The sequence below is a fragment of the Rattus norvegicus genome, chromosome 13 (assembly GCF_036323735.1).
Source record: "Rattus norvegicus strain BN/NHsdMcwi chromosome 13, GRCr8, whole genome shotgun sequence".
Taxonomy (NCBI): Eukaryota; Metazoa; Chordata; class Mammalia; order Rodentia; family Muridae; genus Rattus; species Rattus norvegicus.
The window spans coordinates 75,496,025-75,516,423 of NC_086031.1; the positions used below are offsets into that span (position 1 = coordinate 75,496,025).

The following is a 20,399-nucleotide window of genomic DNA, read 5'->3' on the forward strand; positions in this document are numbered from 1 at the left end:
GGACCCCAATGGAAGAGTTAGGGGAAGAACTGAAGGAGCCAAAGAGGATTGCAGCTCCACAGGAAAACCAACAATATAAACTAAACAGACCCCTCAGAGCTCCCAGGGACTGAACCACCAACCAAAAAGTATACATGGGTGGTCCATGGCTCCCACTACATATGTAGAAGAGGACTAACTTATCTGCCATCGATGGAAGGGGAAGCGCTTGGTCCTCTGAAGGCTTGTTGCCCCAAAGAAGGGGATTGCTAGAGGGATAAGGCAGGAGTAGGTACATGGGTGGGAGAGCACCCTCTTAGAGGCAAAAGGGAGGGGGTATAGGATGGGGGACCGGGAAGGGGGACATTTGAAATATAAATAAAAATAATAATAAAGCAAGTATGGTAATGCCTGGGGAGATGGAGAGAAACAGATCCTTAGGGGTCAGAGGTCAGCTATCCTAGCCTTACCAACTAGCCCCAGATCAATGAGAGACCCTGCCTCAAAGGTAGACAGCACCTGAGGAGGAACAACACCTGAGACTAGGGTCTCCACACACATACACACATGCACATATGCACAGAGACAAACACACACACACACATACACACACACACACACTCATAAACACCATATATATGTATGTACATATGTATACATATATATAAATCTTTAAATGATATAAAATTAAATAACTGATTTCCTTAGATGTAAATAAGTATTAAACAAAAAAGGGTGGTATGAACCAAGGGGTTGAATCAGGAGGAAGAGATCTATAGGGACAGTAAGGGGTGAGAGGGAGGGAGAGGAGGGAGGCGGAGTGGATAGAAACATGAGCAGCACAGCGGAGATTCAATCTGAAAAACATTAGCAGGGCCAATACCAGACTGAGGCATGATGTAAGGACAAGCTGCTTACCTCTCAATAGCTAATTCTTTGTTAGATAGTTGCTGAACTGTAATCACAACCTTCTTCTCTATTCCTTGCTTTATTTTGAAATAAAATTTATCTCTATCCTTAGGCACAGGACTGAAATATTAAAAAAGAAAAATTAGCAACAGAATAATATAACATTCTAAAATAAGAACCAAATAGCAAGGTATTAAACCAAGAATACCATATTCTTTTGGGTTTTGTTTGCTTGTTTGTTTGTTTTTATTTGTTTTTGTTTCTCAAAACAGGGTTTCTTCGTGTAGATGGCATGGAACTTACTCTGTAGACCAGCCTGGCCTTGAATTCAGAGATCCAGCCTGCCTCTGCCTCCTTTACTTTTGGGATTAGAGGCATACACCACACAGTCCAGTGAAAACACTGTATTCTTAAAACATATTGGCTCTCACATCAGGTAGAAAACAATAAATTTTATAACTAGCAACACGATTTCTAGAAATTTTGATCATGGATTACAAGAGCCTTATATTTTTATCTCCCAATCAAGGTTAAATGCAATATCTAAAACTATAACAAGGCACAATTTCAAATTTAGCTTTTAAAATATAACAAATGTTCTGATAATGCTTCTGTAATTTTTGAAGACTGTCACATTCTAATTCTTCTGCTGGCAATCGCCAGTACCCACACCATAATTAAGCCCGAGGAACAAAACAGTAAGACACATTACTCTTTCAAGCACTAAGAATGTAAAACTACTTTTACATATCCAAGTAAATATAAATAAATGATAGACAAAATAATATAGAAAATAGCAAGCTAATTAAAATCTAACAAAAGATAGCATAGCTGTTTCCATAATGAACAAATAAAACTTACATGCTTACATGCTGACAAGACATACAAATTGTCTTTTCAGAAAAAGGAAAATACTTCCAGCAACTTATTCAATCTGACATTCACTTTTTTTATTGGTGACTATCTAGCAATTACTATTAGAAAATAAAAACATGGGTTGGGGATTTAGCTCAGTGGTAGAGCGCTTGCCGAGAAAGCGCAAGGCCCTGGGTTCGGTCCTCAGCTCCGAAAAAAAGGAAAAAAAAAAGAAAAGAAAAGAAAAGAAAAACACTAAAGACTAAGTAGAGCTGTGTACATCTTTAATCCTAGTACTTGGGAAGAAGAGGCAAGCAGATCTCTGTGAGCTCAAGTTCAAGGCCAGACAAGGGCTGTGTAGTGAGACCCTGCCTCAAAAAGGACATGGTTACTGTATACGGGTGACTGTTAAATAGAATAGCCACTTCTATTAATTACTCACTTTGAACTTAAAAAAATGTATATTAGAGAAAAGTGGCTAAACAACAGTCAAACCATGTAATATGCTAACAGCAAAAACAAAATAATTTTGCTGAAGAGTTTCTAAATAAGGGGCTGGAGGTTTGGATTAGTGGTTAAGAGTAATTGTTGCTGGGGCTGGGGATTTAGCTCAGTGGTAGAGCGCTTGCCTAGGAAGCACAAGGCCCTGGGTTCGGTCCCCAGCTCAAAAAAAAAAAAGAAAAGAAAAAGAGTACTTGTTGCACTTGCAGAGAGAGAACCTGAGTTCAGTTTCTACATAGCAGCTCACAACCGTCTGTAACTACCGTCCCAGGGGGCACTTTATTAAAATGTGATTCTCTATGGCTGAGAAATTATACCCTTATGCCCAATTTTTATAATTTTAGTTAATGTTCTACATCCTCAGATTCTCTTAATCATTATAATTATTTGACTATCTGAGGAGTGGGAGAACAGTGAACTATGGTCACTCACAGCCAAATATGTCTTGACCTATCTTAAGCCTGATGTGGATACAACCTAGGGTCTAGAAAGCATGCTAGTGAATACTGTATTCCAGGCACAATGCTAACTTCCTCTTCAGATCAATCTTTTCAGATATCCTCACCTAAAGTTGCCTTTTCCATCATCTTCTTTGACCTCCAAGGAGACACTGAAGGTAAACACGTCACTGTCAGGAGTCGGGATGATCGAGTCTTTAACATCAGACACTTGTCTGGAAGAACGTTTGAATGCAGTACAGAAACTATATAAAATTCTGCTGACCTAAAACATGAACAGGGAACTAAAATTAGACCAAAGCACTAAATGAATCATGATAGCCTTCTCTCCCATTTTTCAAGTCTATAACTTTCCATACCAAAAGTTTAGAGAAAGAAAATATAGTGTGAGCATCAATCGACCATTGGTCAGTATATACTAACAGTTTCATTAGTTATGCACTAAAAAGTGGTGGGTAATTAACTGCATATTTTTAGTACAGATCATCCTAGTTCTAAATTATTATATATGAAGACTATCACTAGCGTGGAAATCCAAGAAAAATATTCCTTAAGTATTCCTCAAAATATACACTAATTAACTATATGAAGTCAACAATAGTGCATGAATTCACAGGGTTAAATTCAAGTCTGATGGGTTTCACACCTACACGGATAAGAGTCACAGTAAACACTACCAGTATAAACCCCAGAGACCAGAAAAGAACTAGTATTAAAGGGCTGCGGCTAGGATCTAAAGGACAGCAGCAGGCCCAGGTCCACTCAGGAAGGACAGTAAGTTGGCGCTGTTAACTGTGATTAAGAACCCCTCTCACTAACAAAATGTAAATAGGCATGAAAAAAAAAAAAACTCAAGAACCAGAGATCATTTCATTACTAGGAAATATTTTCTTTGAAAGGGTTTTCTCAGATGATGACTAAGACAGTGCAATATTCCCTTCAAAGAAACTGCTTAACTGTACTACACATTATCACTTGTCAGGGAAAATGTATCACATTGTTTTATTCCATTATTTATCGAAGCAACTTCTTCCCAACATAAGCAGCAGGGGTCTTTTGGGCGCCATATACATGAAGGACTGCTCTGTGAGGGAAAGTAGACACTGTTTGCTACCATAAATCAATGCTCATCTCTTCTCACAGCCCCAGAGGCAGCTCTGGAGGTGAGTGACTCAGCTGATGCCTACCACCCCACTTTAGAGTCTGTATAACCTTATTAGCAGGCCAGCAGATACGTGTGACACTTGCTGCAAAACAGGAACGTATCTGGGTGTCGTCTGGAGCTCTAAGCTAAGGACTTTTAAAGGAAGCTGCGTTGTGATCCGTTATCTGTTATCGGTGGCTCGCTCGACTCAGACTCGGTGAATGGATGTTACGTGAGTACCCAGACAACGTAGACACGCTCAGTGTGCTCCACTGAACACACCAGCCTCACTAAGAATTACTTCATAGACATCTTCCAAATATTCTCGTCTTGCTTCTTTTCTTAAATATATCTATTTTATTATTATTCCCACTTCAACACCACTTCTGACATCTGAAGCCTCCTACAAGCATATGCACAGATGCAGGGACAAGCAAATGAATATTTTTTAAAACCAAATATGGTGGCTCACACCTGTACTGCCAACATTAGAAACCACTGAGACAGTTTGTCACAAGTTGAAGACTAGGTTTAGGTAAAGAAACCTGGGTCAAAAAAAAAAAAAAAAAAAAAAACCCGACCAAACTAATTTAAGTTCACAAAAGAAACTACATTCATTTTTAAGTGTCTCTAGGCTATAAAACATTGCAATGAGAGGATCCAAAAATACTTATAAAATGAGTGTAGTATCTGTATCTTCCCAATGGATAATCATAGAAAAGGTGTTAACTGAAGTCCCTGGTTTCTCTTTAGAACACCCTCAGCTTCAACAAGCTAGAGCTTGGCCATAACACTGACGTTAACAGCCTTTCATCACACAGCATTTTATCTAGGAAGGTCTGAAGAGCTCTCCATGCTTTCACTCAATGTTTTGGAGCATAAAAGATTTTCAGGATGAATAGTGAAGATGTTTGAATATATGCTAATAGCATATATTCTAGAGGCTATGAAATTATATTTCTATTCTTGTACTTATTTATGGTTCAATTTTTTTCCCTAAAGTGACAAAGAACTATAAATACTACACTTTCTAAAAGCTATTCTTGCCCCTGGATCAAAGTAAGTGTCAGAACTAACATTACAAACTATGCACTAGAAATAGCAAAGACTTCAAACCTCTCAGTCCATCAACACGTTGGTTGAAGAAGAACATGGTGAGGGGGGAGGAGTTAAACAAAGGTTCTACTGTTTAACTCAATACTCACACTGGGAAATGCAAGTAAGATTTTACTGAATATTAACAAATGTCTCAATTTCAATGAACATATTAATCTACAAAACAGTTTTTTAAATTTGCTTAAAACAAAAGTACTCCAAAGGGAAAAACTGTGGCCCTGTTGGTCTGTAATTGCAGCTTAGGGCACCTTGATCATACACAGGATGCTGCAATTGACCTCAGCACTTACCAAACAATGCAATTTGTCACTTCAAATTAATACATCATTTCATTTTTCCAATTTTGTTCTATTCATATATTCTGGAATTAACTTTTTCTTGCACATAAATAAAAGCATCCTACATTGTGAAACAAGTTGTCCTCAAACTCTTAATAGTACACTTCCACCAATTATTTGCTTACCCTAAACTACTTTTCCAATACAAAGTGAATTCTTAAATCAACTACTTAACATTTTTAATACTAAGAGCTCTACAGAAATACCCCTGCAAGTGTCTACAGTTAATGTTAACAGTAGAACCATATTTATAGCACATTTATAACTATAAAATATTTTAGTTATCCCTTTAAGGGCTTGAATAAACAAAGAAAAATAGTAAAAGCAGTAACTGATATTAACAAGAAGTGAAGACCTCAAATCTTACGCAATTAAAACAATAAACATACTCATCAAACAAACGTTTAAGCTTTATCTGTGCAAAAAGTAACAATCTAGGCACTATGGATACACTAGAAAACTTCCAACAAATACAAATAAAGTGTGATTAGGTTGAGCAAGAATCATGTCAGCCAAAATCAGAAATGTTAGCCTACACTTCAAATTTAACTTTAATGACATTGATTTAAATGTCATGTCTCACAAATTAGTATTTCACCAAAAAAAAAAAAGTTAACTTTGTGTGTGAATTTTAGAGTCAGTGAGCAGAAAAAAAGGTGATACAACGATTAGTAGATAAAGCTCGGAAACACTGATTATCAACATTAGTTCTTAGAGTATATACAACCAATTATGTAAAGTAAATTAAAAATGTATAACATGGCAAATACTTTAATACACAGCACATTGTTAAAGCACATACTCACAAAAATAATCTAAATTAGGCATTTTTCTGTAGAAGGCAAATGTTTATTGACAAATACTACAGTAGAATTGTTTTCACAGCAAATATCTACAGAAAACACTAGACACAAAACAGGGTATCTGACTGGTGTTGCTGGGAATAGGGGTTACACAGACCTCTGGAACAAGTGACAGACTACAATCTTAAATAGAATTGTACTTAAATTGTAGAATTTTAGTACTTTTATTTTCTTTACTTCAATATTTTCCAAATTGGCAGATATCACACAGTTAAAAAATCCAAATGTTGCTATTTAATGACAAAGGTACTTACTTATATATCTATAGCTCCTTTTTTAAAAAAGATTTATTTATTTATTATATATAAGTACACTGTAGCTGTCTTCAGACACACCAGAAGAGGGCATCAGATCCCATTACAGATGGTTGTGAATCATCATGTGGTTGCTGGGATTTGAACTCAGACCTCTAGTAAAGCAGTCAGTGCTCTTAACCACTGAGCTATCTCCCAGGCCTATAGTTCCTTTTTCAAAAATCAGTCTCCAATTAATATCCATTAATACAATCTATTCTTTAGAAATACTAATTACCAAGAAATGTTTGTTCAAGAAATAAATGTGGGGCTTGAGAGATGGATCAGTGATTAAGAGCACTGGTTGCTCTTCCATAAGACTTTGGTTCAACTCCCAGCACCTACATGGCAGCTCACAACTGTCTGTACTCAATTTTCAGGAGATTTAATACCCTCCTGTGTTCTGCAGGCACTGTATGCACATGCTGCACGAACATACATGCAAGCAAAACACCCATATGCATAAATAAGTATATGTTTTAAAAACAAAGAAAGGTAAGTAGTGGATTAAAATATCACTCCATGAGAAAAGCATGTAACTGGGTATGGTAGGCACTCGACTTTAATCCTACCACTAGGAAGGTAGAAGCAGGCAAATCTCTATGGGCTACATAGTGAATTCCAGGCCAGCAAAGGCTATTATAGTTAGACCCTATCAAAAAAATGAGAAAAGAAAAACAGTGTGTTAATTTACTTGACTGTATTATCATTGAAAATAACCAAAATAAAGAGGTTTTTTTTAGATTTATTCATTTGTTTGTTTGTTTGTTTGTTTGTTTACTTATTTACTTATTATATGTAAGTACACTGTAGCTGTCTTCAGACACACCAGAAGAGGGCATAGGATCTCTTTACAGATGGTTGTGAGCCACCATGTGGTTTCTGGGAATTGAACTCAGGACCTCTGGAAGAGCAGTCAGTGCTCTTAACCACTGAGCCATCTCTCCAGCCCCATAAAGAGGTTTTTTAAAAAGAAAAAAAAAAAATACTGGCCAGGCAGTGGTGGTACATGCCTTTAATCCCAACACTCAGGAGGCAGAGGCAGGCAGATCTCTGAGTTCCAGACCAGCTTGCTCTAGAGATCAAGTTCCAAAACAGCAAGGGATACACAAAGAACCCCTGTCTCAAAAAAAAAAAAAAAAAAAGAAAGGGAGGGAGGGAGGGAGAGGGAGAGGGAGAGAGATGAAAAAAGTTAGGCATAGTGTGTAAATCCTAGCACTCAGGAGACTATAGGTACATGCACACCTTCATACACACACACAGACACAAATGTACGTACCATACACACACACACAAATCGGGGGTGAAAGGAACTTTGTTTCAGGATATTTGTGTTCACATTGTGAATCCCAAGATTGTGTTTCTAGTTGTACTTTTATTTTGTTTATTTCAGCATTATTTCAGCCCTTAGCACACACCTTTAATCCCTCTGGCTGGAATACACACATGTCCTTAGTATACACCTGTAATCCCAAACAATAAAGCTAAAGTTAGTTTGTAGAAGGAAGCATTAAAGTGACGTCTAATTGAGTGGCAGACAAAGTGACGAAAGAGAGAAAGATCTGACAGACTAGGTATATGCCCAACTCTCAGAGAAAGAGAGAGGAAAATGAAGATATTTAAGAGAGCAGTGTAAGCAGAGAGAAAAAGGAAGAAAGAAGTTTTTAAAGGGAGAGTTGAACAGAAACAAGTTGCAGAGCGAGAACAAGCTAGACATAAGCGAAGACAGAATGAGCCAGAAAAATGAGAAGCCAGAAGATCAGAATAGACTGCGAGAGTTAGTTTGAGGCCACACAAAGCAATTCAGAGAAGCTAAGAGAAGCCAGTTTGAATCAATCAGTTAGGAGAGGAGTCTGAGCCAGAACAGCTGAGTTGAATCAGCCACCCAGAGTTCAGAAAGATCTAGGAAGGGGTGAGTTTATTCAGCAGTGAGTCTCAGAGGTTGAAAAGATTCAGCCTAGATTAGATTGTGCGAGGGCTAGAAGTTTCCAGGATGAGGCCTAGGTTAACAGAGCAAAGCAGTAAGCCTAGGAGACAACAGGAGAATAAAAGTTACTTTTACAGACCTTAGCATAACCTAAGTTCCTTAAAGTATTCTTTTATCCACAAAGACACAGGAAACATGGGTATCTCCTTATCTTTCTTTACTACTTTGTCTGCAATACCTAAACAGAAGGCTTACATCGTGCTCCCTGTACAAAGATTACAAATGTTAAGATACATCTGGTTGAACTGTCCAACTATTTTTGCAATATATTACAAAGATCCAGTCCAATAGGGTACCACAGAAGTCTGCCCAGGGCAAAAAGCTAAATGTCCCTGTTAGCACAGTGTCCAAGAGAGTCATCACCCTCACTGGCTGGGCTTCCCCTCTCCCACTGTTGGTATCTGCTACTTGAAGAGATCGATTCATGGTGAAATAAGAGCATCATGGGCCATCTGGTAGTAGCCACACTGTTACTGCTTGAAGAAACATCTTCTTGCCTTTAGTAGAAAAGCCTTCCAGTACCATCCAGGGACTCTAAGAGGAAAGGGGATAAAGTTATTATGGCGTTGCTACAGAATGTACAAAATGATAAGAATGTCTGTCCTTTAGTCCCTAAGCTATTCATGCCGACCAAGAAGGTATCCCTTTACCACAAAACAGGAAACTCCTGGGAAACAAAATAACCAAATGACCAGTAAATGTAACTAAAATGTTTCAGATTAACTCTGAGTATACTTATAGTATATTTTTGATGAGGTGAGAAAAATATTGAAAGATTCTGAAAAGACTAGGGTAAACCACAAACATAACTGAAATGTAAGCTATGCAGTTAATAAATCCACTTACAAAATACAATGAAAAACAAAAGCTTAAATTTATTTTTTACAATATTTTAATTTAATCTTTTATCATATTATGTATCAGTGTGTTTGCCTGTCTGTCCCTCTCCTTCCCCCACTCCACCCCACACGTGTGTGTGTGTGTGTGTGTGTGTGTGTGTGTGTGTGTGTGTGTGTCAGTCCATCCATCTGTCTGTCCATCTGTCTGTCTTGCACACATGGGTAGATGGTAGATACCTTTTAGATCCACCGTGTAGGTGCCAGGGATCAAACTGAAGTTGTTAGCTTAGGAGTAAGCACCATTATCCACCAAGCCATCTCACTGGCCTCTGCTTTTTACAATATTTAAACAAGTTGTTTCCTTAAAATACATAGTTTTTCTGAACTAAATAGTTCAATTTGAAGCCCAGCTCTATTGTCAATTTTCTTTCTTTTGGGTCAAACAAAAGGTAAGCACACAAACTATCAGCTAAACCAGAACACTTTTTAAAAATAAATGAAGGGTATTAATAATATAAGACAGTAGGCACAAGTTATGGTTGTTCCAGGCAAACAGAAACACAAATAAATAAATCCTATCCATACCATGGGATGTTATGAGGATCAATCAAATAGATGCTTCATATAATGCCTGACATAAGCTCTCTATATATACTGGGTTACCTGACATTTAGAAATGTTCCCTCTTAATAAAGTTTAATGGCCATGGCCGTATAACTCATTTTTCAAACAATATATTCTGACCAACAATGACTGACAATAAAACACTCTAAAATTGTGTTTTTAAAAATTTATTCCAGGGACTAAGCTACTACCCAAAAACTATACATGGACTGACCCTGGGCTCCAACTGCATAGGTAGCAATGAGTAGCCTAGTAAGAGCACCAGTGGAAGGGGAAGCCCTTGGCCCTGCCAAGGCTGGATCCCCAGTGAACGAGATCATTGGGGGGAGGACGGTAATGGGGGGAGGATGGGGAGGGGAACACCCATAGAGAAGGGGAGGGGAAGGAGTTAGGGGGATGTTGACCTGGAACTGGGAAAGGGAATAACATTTGAAATGTAAATAAGAAATACCCAATTTAATAAAGATGGAAAAAATTTATACATGAAAATCACTTTCCCACAACCAGCAATACAGTCTAGAAATGTCATAAATAGTAATATCTCCAAATTTATGTCAAGAATTTTCCACCCTCCCCTTTGGTCACCCACTGTTAAAAGGTCTTAAACAATAAACAACTCCTCCATTCATAAATAAATAGATACTGTACTGCCAAAGCAGAGTTACATACCATCAGTCACAGAAGTCCTTGCAGCAAGGTTCCCTTTTCATTTCCTCCTGGAGCAGCACTTCATCTCACAGCAGTGGGTCTTCAATTCTTCAGAGCTTGTCTCCTTACTGTTCAGCTCCAGTGACACCGTACCATACAGGTATATTAAGTGACAGCTGTCAACATGAAATGCCAGGACTCTACCAATTTGTTTCCCACATCTGTGTGGAGCATGTGAGGACCAGAAATAGCCCTATGTTCACAAAACCCATGTACTGTCTCAACAGGCTTCCATTCATGTCTACCACATGCCAGGTACACTAACAGCACACGGACCCACTCACTCTTGCCAATCATAGCTTTTCAGAAAGAAGTCAGTACACAGTTCAGACTGACTTCATCTAAAAAACCAATACTAGCCACTTGAAGTCTGTATAAGGTATGAATTCTGACACAGAATTTCTATAGTTACAGTATAAATTATGTGTTGCCAAGGGGTTGGGGATTTAGCTCAGTGGTAGAGCACTTGCCTAGCAAGCACAAGGCCTTGGGTTCAGTCCCCAGCTCTGGGAAAAAAAATTATGTGTTGCCACACATGTTCATTTTAGTGCAAAGCAAAATAATTGCCAGAGCATAAGAAATAGCAAGCCAATCATACCTGAGGTTAAACTCACAAAGATCTACATTTCAGTGAAAGATCTCACTTTTGTGATCATAAAACATCTATAATTAAAATTATGTGTTCATTCTGCATGGTAACTAAAGACTAGAATTGCTTTTATTTATTTTTTTGACAAAATAAGTTTCAAACGCAAGCACACCCAAAAACTTGCCCACACAAACCTACTTTCTTTTTTTGTTGTTGTTTGTGTGTGTGTGTGTGTGTGTGCATGCGTGCATGTGTGTGTGTGTGTGTGTGTGTGTGTGTGTGTGTGTGTGTGTGTGTGTGTGTGTGTGTTTTGTGTTTTGAGACAGGGTTTCTCTGTATAGCCCTGGCTGTCCTGGAATTCACTCTGTGGACCAGGCTGGCCTCAAACTCAGAGATCCATCGCCTCTGCCTCCTGAGTATAAAATACCTTTTCAAAGCCTTTGAAATGCTTCAAGGACTAAATTAATATAACTTGAGGTGGGAAGGGGCAAAACAATAAACTCAGAAAATAGTGTATTTGCAAGTATTTGATTCTGAACTATTACTCCAATGAAAGAATGAACTACTAGTTAATAATAATTGCTAATAACTACTAAGTTAATAATAATTGTAAATAATAATTTACTGACATCTTCAAAGGACTAAAGGTTCCCTGTATGAACATTTGTATTTTAAACTGGACCAACTCAAGAATGAACTCAAGGCTGTAAGTGGTAACAAGTATCACCAGTGAAATCAACAGATCTAAGAAACACTGTGTGTATAATTCACAAGTAACATTATACAACTATCAAGCCCAGCAAAGAATCAAAGACTATAGCCACTGAACTTGAGCAAAATAATAACAGGCACAAAAGTACTCATCATTTCTGAGCATAAACAAATTCACTACAGTAACCATACGGTAGAAGGACAATTTACCAAATGGTATTTTCTATTACACCCGGTGTACCTACAATATCATGTTATGCACAATAAATCAGACTTAGTTAGCTTTCTATACTCAATTCCATGCTATTGCAAATATTAACATGGTCTCTACAGTCTCCAAGTTTACATCATCTCTTTCTATGACAGGGAAATAAAGAGTTCAAAAATATTATCCCAATTCAATCCTGTAAGAAAATTGCTATATCATATCATACTTACTGCCTCTTTAATTTCACAGGAGAAAACGTGTATCTGAAACTCTTCTGAACCATGAGAACTCTCTGTAAATGCAAAGCAATTGCTCTCTGTTGTCCCATCATGCCCACGCGCACAGAACAAGACTTTATAAATTGGAAAAGATGCTATCTCCACATTGCTTGACTGGTCGATGATTCTGCAGTAATAAAAAAAGACATAAAATATCAACTATCAAAGAACAAATCATGTCAATATATGATAACATAATGTAACTACCTTAAAATCACAGTTAAAGTAAAAAATTATCTTCATGTTATAGAAAATCTTACACACAAACATATACATACACTATATACTCAAAATCATTTTGCTTTAACAATTTCTTAATTCTTGTATTTCCTAGGAGCCAACTCATATACTCTTCAAAGTCAACTATATAACTATATATCATATATATGTGTGTGTGTATATATATATGTATATATGTATATATATATATATATATATATATATATATATAGAGAGAGAGAGAGAGAGAGAGAGATACAGATATTTCTCATTCCAACAATTTTGATCTTGTATAAAAAGCAGAATCAGTATGGGGGCTGGGGGGGACATCAAAGTAGGAGGAAGATTATTGAGATAAAAAGATTTCAGCAGAAGAGAGGGTGGGCTAGACAAGGATTACAGAGGACAGGTGAAAATGCCCTGAACTCAACATATATAGACATCAAACTGTCCAAGAATTTCTACCTGTTTTTGTTTGGTTAGTTTGTTTGTTGAGTTAAGGTTTCTCTATTACACAGTTATTGCCTCCCTGAAACTCATTTTATAGACCAGGCTGTCGTTGATCTCAGAGATACAAACTGCCTCTACCTGAGATGTGAGCCACCACCACGCCCCACACCTGGTAAAGAATTTTTTTAAGAAGCATTTTTCAGATCTATGGAAATAAAGACATGTGATAGTGGGAAAACAAACAGCACTGATCATTGAAAGTTGATTTCTTTCTTATTCCTTTCTTTTTCTATGTGTGTTGGTGTATATTTGTTATCTGAGGGTTTGTATTTGTAGATGTTTATGTGTGCAAGTAAAAATGCACATTCATGTACATGTAACATGTAGATGGAGAGGTTAGAAGTCAACCTCAGTCATCAATCCTTAAGAGCATTCCACTTTGTTTTCTTTGCTGCTGTTTTGACTTTTCCACTTGGAGTGGCAGCCAGCAAACCCCATCAATCCTGTCTGATTCTGTCCCTCAACACTGGGGTCACAGGCATACTGACACACTGTGATTTTTTTTTCCAGTGGCAGTGACCCAACCTCAGGCCCTGTTTTGTACAATAAAAGTTCTTGCTCACTTTGTTGTTTGAGACAAAATGTCTCACTGCAACCTGTGACTGGGACTGCAGCAAACAGCAAACCCAGGGATCTGCCTGTCTCTGCCTCTCACTTTGAAGGCTTGGGAGACAAAGGAAAGTGCTTGCTTTACAAGTTAGAGGATCAGAGAAGGCCTCTGGAACCCACAGAAAAGAAAAGAACCCGGGTGTGGTAGCCTGTGCTTATAACAGTAGTGCTGGGGAGGTCAACAGGGGGTTCCTGAAGCTCTCACAGGCAGGCCAGCAAGCCAGCCTAACCAATGTGGCAAATTCCAGGCCACTAAGAGACTTTGACTCAATTTTTTTAATTTAAATTTTTAAAAGATAGACAGCACCTAAAGAATGCCACCAGTGGGTGTCTTCTGCCTCCACACATCTATGCATCCCCACAATACTCCACACAAATAATATACTAACTCAATGTCTTCCTAAGATGCTAAAAACATCTTTATCAAAACTTTGTAAATTGCACTGTGATTAGTCACTCCTTTGTACTTAACTTGCTACCCTAATAATTTTGAAAATACCTTCTCTAAACAAAAACAAGTTCTCAGCTAACTGAAATTTTTAATTTGTGTTGTGAGTCTAGCGAGTAAAGTGAACTCATAGTTGAGACCTACATTTGATTTATGAAACAATATACTGACCACCACTCAGAATACTCACTCACACATTAGGAAAAAGAACATTAAGACGCACCTCACGGATCCTTCTGGAACATTGGGCACATACAGAGTAACAGCAAAGGGGTATTGACTGGAAGCTCTCATGGTGGCCATTGCACGTAAAGCCTCCCCTTCACTACGTGGGGAAGAAACCTTCATACATCCTAAGTATGTCAACTTGTTAAAGAGAACACTGTCTTCTTCAGGAAATCCACTTGGAGAAGATGGTCTGGGTGTGGAAATTTCTGGAAAAAAAAAGAAAGAAAGAAAATCAAGTCACTAGTACACATTCCATAAACACAGGGTCATTTCTTCATTTTCCTTTTGCTGGCTCACTAGCCTGTGTGAACTATTAAGTACTCTAATGAAGTTTTCCTTCAATAATTTTTACAATTGTTTCATCCAACTTTTCCACTCTGCATAATGAACGGTTTGTGGGAGTACATACATAATTCAATTCACAACATTTTTTAAAAGCTGGTTATTGTTAGAGAATATCTGAAAATTTATTTTTTAAGACTAAAAATCGTTTAGGTCATTAACTGTATTTAATACACTATAGGTAAATATCAAGATTTAAGTTATTTTAGTATTATTATTACATGCACATATGTTGTTATACATTTCAGTCAGCTTAGTAAGAAATATAAAGCAATAAACAAGGTCTAGGAGTAAAACCATGCAGTGGTGACTAGCAAGCAAAATACCTACTAGGGAAGCTCACTGACATTCACATTACAAGGTTTCTAAAACTGAGGAGACTTTTTATGAGACTATTAATTAATTAATTAATGGAGAAAATAAATATAAATATTCTATAAATCTGGGCACAAAAGATTCGTAAGTATATATTCAAAACACAAAACAATAGTAGATAAAATTGGACCTAAAAATTATGACAATAAAGTTAGTAAGCAAATCCTTTAAATTATTACAAATATGAATAAGGATTTTAATTTTTAACAAAATAAGAAGAAAAAGAAAAAGAAATAACTAAAATTCTAAATCAGAATAAATTAGGATCTAAAAATGAAATATTCTCTGGAAGGTTATTACACAGGATACGTTTTTCTGTAGAAGAAAAATCGTTACAGAAAATTCTTTCAACTTCAGGAAAATGAAATAAGAGGAACTGAAAGCTCCCAAGAAAGACTCTGTTCAGGCTCAAGATAACATGCAAATGTAGAACATTTGTTAAATAAGTTCCAGGAATACAAAAGAATTTAATGTGGGGAAAAGGGTTATAACTGCCAAGGGAAAAAAATAAATGGTTAAAAATTTTCCCAAACTTGGTTAAATAGATGAATGTCCATATTCAAGAATCTCAATGATTCTTTAAAAAACAGAACCAAAGAAAACTACACCCAGGAATCAAGCCGCTGACCTAACTGTGCAGGCTTATCATCCCAGCTATTTTGGAAGGAAAAGGCAAGAGTTTAAGTTTAAGGCCTCCCTGGGGTACAGAGCAAGTTAAAGTCAGCATGGGCAAGCTGGCAAGTCATAGTCTCAAAGTAACAAAGGAAAGGAAAGCTGAGCATACGGATGGATCAGTGCTGCCCAGCATCACCCAAAGCTCTAAATTCAACTCCCAGGTACTATAAGAGAAAATGGAGGCAAGGGAGTAGACTACAGACATTCTCTCATCTGAAACTGTAGAGGGGCTGAAGAACTCTCTCAGAGGTTAAAAGTGTTTGCTGCTCTTCAAAAGGACCTGAATTTTGGACCTGGCAACCATGGTGGGTGACCCACAACCACCTGTAACCTCAGTTCTAGGGATCCAATTTCCCCTGCTGCTTCTGGGCAGTACCTGCACACCCTTGTGAGGCTTCACAAACATAACACACACAGAGAAACAAGCGTAAATGAAATAAAAAATAAATTTTAAAAATAAAAAAACTATAGAAATGAGAAGGCAGTGAACATCTTTCACAAACTGGAAGACCAACCATTCAAAACTATCCACCAGCATTTCCTCATAAAGAAAACTGAACACTCGAAACCCACGCTGAAAGAAAGGCTACCTACCACAAGCATGTCCACCCGAAGAAAATAATACCATAGGGCAATCTAGAGTATAAAAAGTGAACAAAAGGGGGTTGGGGATTTAGCTCAGTGGTAGAGCGCTTGCCTAGCAAGCACAAGGCCCTGGGTTCGGCCCCCAGCTCCGAAAAAAAAAAAAAATTGAACAAAAACAGAAACAAAAAATATGGAAAAATTCTGCCAGGCAGTAATGGTGCATGCCTTCAGCACTCAGGAGGTCTGGGCAGGAGGATGGCTGAGTTTGAGGCCAGCCTATTCTTCAGAGCAAATTCAGGACAGCCAGGGCTACCTACACAGAGAAACCCTGTCTCAAAAAACTATAAAATAAATAAACGGATATTTCCCCTTACAAATTCTTTACAATACATATATTACACTGTCTCTTGGGTTTTTCAATGTATGTATGTGTAATACATAATCAACATAACAAAAAGGGAATTGAAAGGGACTTGATGAGCAGCTCTCTGCTCCCAAACCCCGTGGGAGAGAGACCTCACCGCCTGGACAGGTGGGCACTCCCGAGACTGCAGAGCGGAGGAGACCACCAACACTGCCCACCCCTGACCACATCCCTGGCCCAAGGGGAAACTGTATAAGGCCTCTGGGTTCCCGTAGGGGAGGGCTCAGGAGCGGCAGGACCCCTGCCTGAAACACCACAGGAACCTGAAGAAAACAGACCGGATAAACAGTTCTCTGCACCCAAATCCCGTGGGAGGGAGAGCTAAACCTTCAGAGAGGCAGACACGCCTGGGAAACCAGAAGAGACTGCACTCTGCATACACATCTCGGACGCCAGAGGAATACACCAAACGCCATCTGGAACCCTAGTGCACGGAAGCTCCCGGAAAAGGGCGGCGCAGATCTTCCTGCTTGCTGCCTCCGCAGAGAGCTCGTGGGCAGCACCCCGCGAGCAAACTTGAGCCTCGGGACCACACGTGAGACCAACTTTTCTGCTGCAAGTGACCTGCCTGGTGAACTCAAGACACAGGCCCACAGGAACAGCTGAAGACCTGTAGAGAGGAAAAACTACACGCCCAAAAGCAGAACACTCTGTCCCCATAACTGGCTGAAAGAAAACAGGAAAACAGGTCTACAGCACTCCTGACACACAGGCTTATAGGACAGTCTAGCCACTGTCAGAAATAGCAGAACGAAGTAACACTAGAGATAATCTGATGGCGAGAGGCAAGCGCAGGAACCCAAGCAACAGAAACTAAGACTACATGGCATCATCGGAGCCCAATTCTCCCACCAAAATAAACATGGAATATCCAAACACACCTGAAAAGGAAGATCTAGTTTCAAAATCATATTTGATCATGATGCTGGAGGACGTCAAGAAAGACGTGAAGAACTCCCTTAGAGAAACACAGGAAAACATTAATAAACAAGTAGAAGCCTACAGAGAGGAATCGCAAAAATCCCTGAAAGAATTACAGGAAAACACAATCAAACAGTTGAAGGAATTAAAAATGGAAATAGAAGCAATCAAGAAAGAACACATGGAAACAACCCTGGATATAGAAAAGCAAAAGAAGAGACAAGGAGCTGTAGATACAAGCTTCACCAACAGAATACAAGAGATGGAAGAGAGAATCTCGGGAGCAGAAGATTCCATAGAAATCATTGACTCAACTGTCAAAGATAATGTAAAGCGGAAAAAGCTACTGGTCCAAAACATACAGGAAATCCAGGACTCAATGAGAAGATCAAACCTAAGGATAATAGGTATAGAAGAGAGTGAAGACTCCCAGCTCAAAGGACCAGTAAATATCTTCAACAAAATCATAGAAGAAAACTTCCCTAACCTAAAAAAAAGAGATACCCATAGGCATACAAGAAGCCTACAGAACTCCAAATAGATTGGACCAGAAAAGAAACACCTCCCGTCACATATTAGTCAAAACACCAAACGCACAAAATAAAGAAAGAATATTAAAAGCAGTAAGGGAAAAAGGTCAAGTAACATATAAAGGCAGACCTATCAGAATCACACCAGACTTTTCGCCAGATACTATGAAGGCCAGAAGATCCTGGACAGATGTCATACAGACCCTAAGAGAACACAAATGCCAGCCCAGGTTACTGTATCCTGCAAATCTCTCAATTAACATAGATGGAGAAACCAAGATATTCCATGACAAAACCAAATTTACACAATATCTTTCTACAAATCCAGCACTACAAAGGATAATAAATGGTAAAGCCCAACATAAGGAGACAAGCTATACCCTAGAAGAAGCAAGAAACTAATCGTCTTGGCAACAAAACAAAGAGAAGAAAAGCACACAAACATAACCTCACATCCAAATATGAATATAAAGGGAAGCAATAATCACTATTCCTTAATATCTCTCAACATCAATGGCCTCAACTCCCCAATAAAAAGACAAAGATTAACAAATGGATACGCAACGAGGACCCTGCATTCTGCTGCCTACAGGAAACACACCTCAGAGACAAAGACAGACACTACCTCAGAGTGAAAGGCTGGAAAACAACTTTCCAAGCAAATGGTCGGAAGAAGCAAGCTGGAGTAGTCATTCTAATATCAGATAAAATCAATTTTCAACTAAAAGTCATCAAAAAAGATAAGGAAGGACACTTCATATTCATCAAAGGAAAAATCCACCAAGATGAACTCTCAATCCTAAATATCTATGCCCCAAATACAAGGGCACCTACATACGTAAAAGAAACCTTACTAAAGCTCAAAACACACATTGCACCTCACACAATAATAGGAGGAGATTTCAACACCCCACTCTCATCAATGGACAGATCATGGAAACAGAAATTAAACAGAGACGTAAACAGACTAAGAGAAGTCATGAGCCAAATGGACTTATCGGATATTTATAGAACATTCTATCCTAAAGCAAAAGGATATACTTTCTTCTCAGATCCTCATGGTACTTTCTCCAAAACTGACCATATAACTGGTCAAAAAATGGGCCTCAACAGGTACAGAAAGATAGAAATAATCCCATGCGTGCTATCGGACCACCACGGCCGAAAACTGATCTTCAATAACAATAATGGAAGAATGCCCACATATACGTGGAAATTGAACAATGCTCTACTCAATGATAACCTGGTCAAGGAAGAAATAAAGAAAGAAATTAAAGACTTTTTAGAATTCAATGAAAACAAAGGTACAACATACCCAAACTTATGGGACACAATGAAAGCTGTGCTAAGAGGAAAACTCATAACGCTGAGTGCCTGCAGAAAGAAACAGGAAAGAGCATATGTCAGCAGCTTGACAGCACACCTAAAAGCTCTAGAACAAAAAGAAGCAAGTACACCCAGGAGGAGTAGAAGGCAGGAAATAATAAAACTCAGAGCTGAAATCAACCAAGTAGAAACAAAAAGGACCATAGAAAGAATCAACAGAACCAAAAGTTGGTTCTTTGAGAAAATCAACAAGATAGATACACCCTTAGCCAGACTAACCAGAGGACACAGAGAGTGCGTCCAAATTAACAAAATCAGAAATGAAAAGGGAGACATAACTACAGATTCAGAGGAAATTCAAAAAATCATCAGATCTTACTATAAAAGCCTATATTCAACAAAACTTGAAAATCTACAGGAAATGGACAATTTCCTAGACAGATACCAGGTACCGAAGTTAAATCAGGAACAGATAAACCATTTAAACAACCCCATAACTCCTAAGGAAATAGAAGCAGTCATTAAAGGTCTCCCAACCAAAAAGAGCCCAGGTCCAGACGGGTTTAGTGCAGAATTCTATCAGACCTTCATGGAAGACCTCATACCAATATTATCCAAACTATTCCACAAAATTGAAACAGATGGAGCACTCCCGAATTCCTTCTATAAAGCCACAATTACTCTTATACCTAAACCACACAAAGACCCAACAAAGAAAGAGAACTTCAGACCAATTTCCCTTATGAATATCGACGCAAAAATACTCAATAAAATTCTGGCAAACCGAATCCAAGAGCACATCAAAAC

At 38.2% G+C, this 20,399-nt stretch overlaps 1 protein-coding gene across 10 annotated transcripts in view; it reads right to left on the bottom strand.

Moving 5' to 3' along the window:
- Positions 1-20,399, bottom strand: part of Rabgap1l (RAB GTPase activating protein 1-like) — a 595,699-nt gene that overhangs the window by 498,483 nt on the left and 76,817 nt on the right. For 9 of the 10 annotated variants that reach the window (XM_006250105.5, NM_001401442.1, XM_006250106.5 and 6 more), the window contains 4 exon segments: positions 14,410-14,620; positions 12,353-12,527; positions 2,810-2,967; positions 898-1,008 (listed from right to left, as the gene is read on the bottom strand). In XM_006250105.5, the coding sequence (XP_006250167.1) occupies positions 898-1,008; positions 2,810-2,967; positions 12,353-12,527; positions 14,410-14,620 (655 nt within the window). 10 annotated transcript variants of the gene reach the window in all.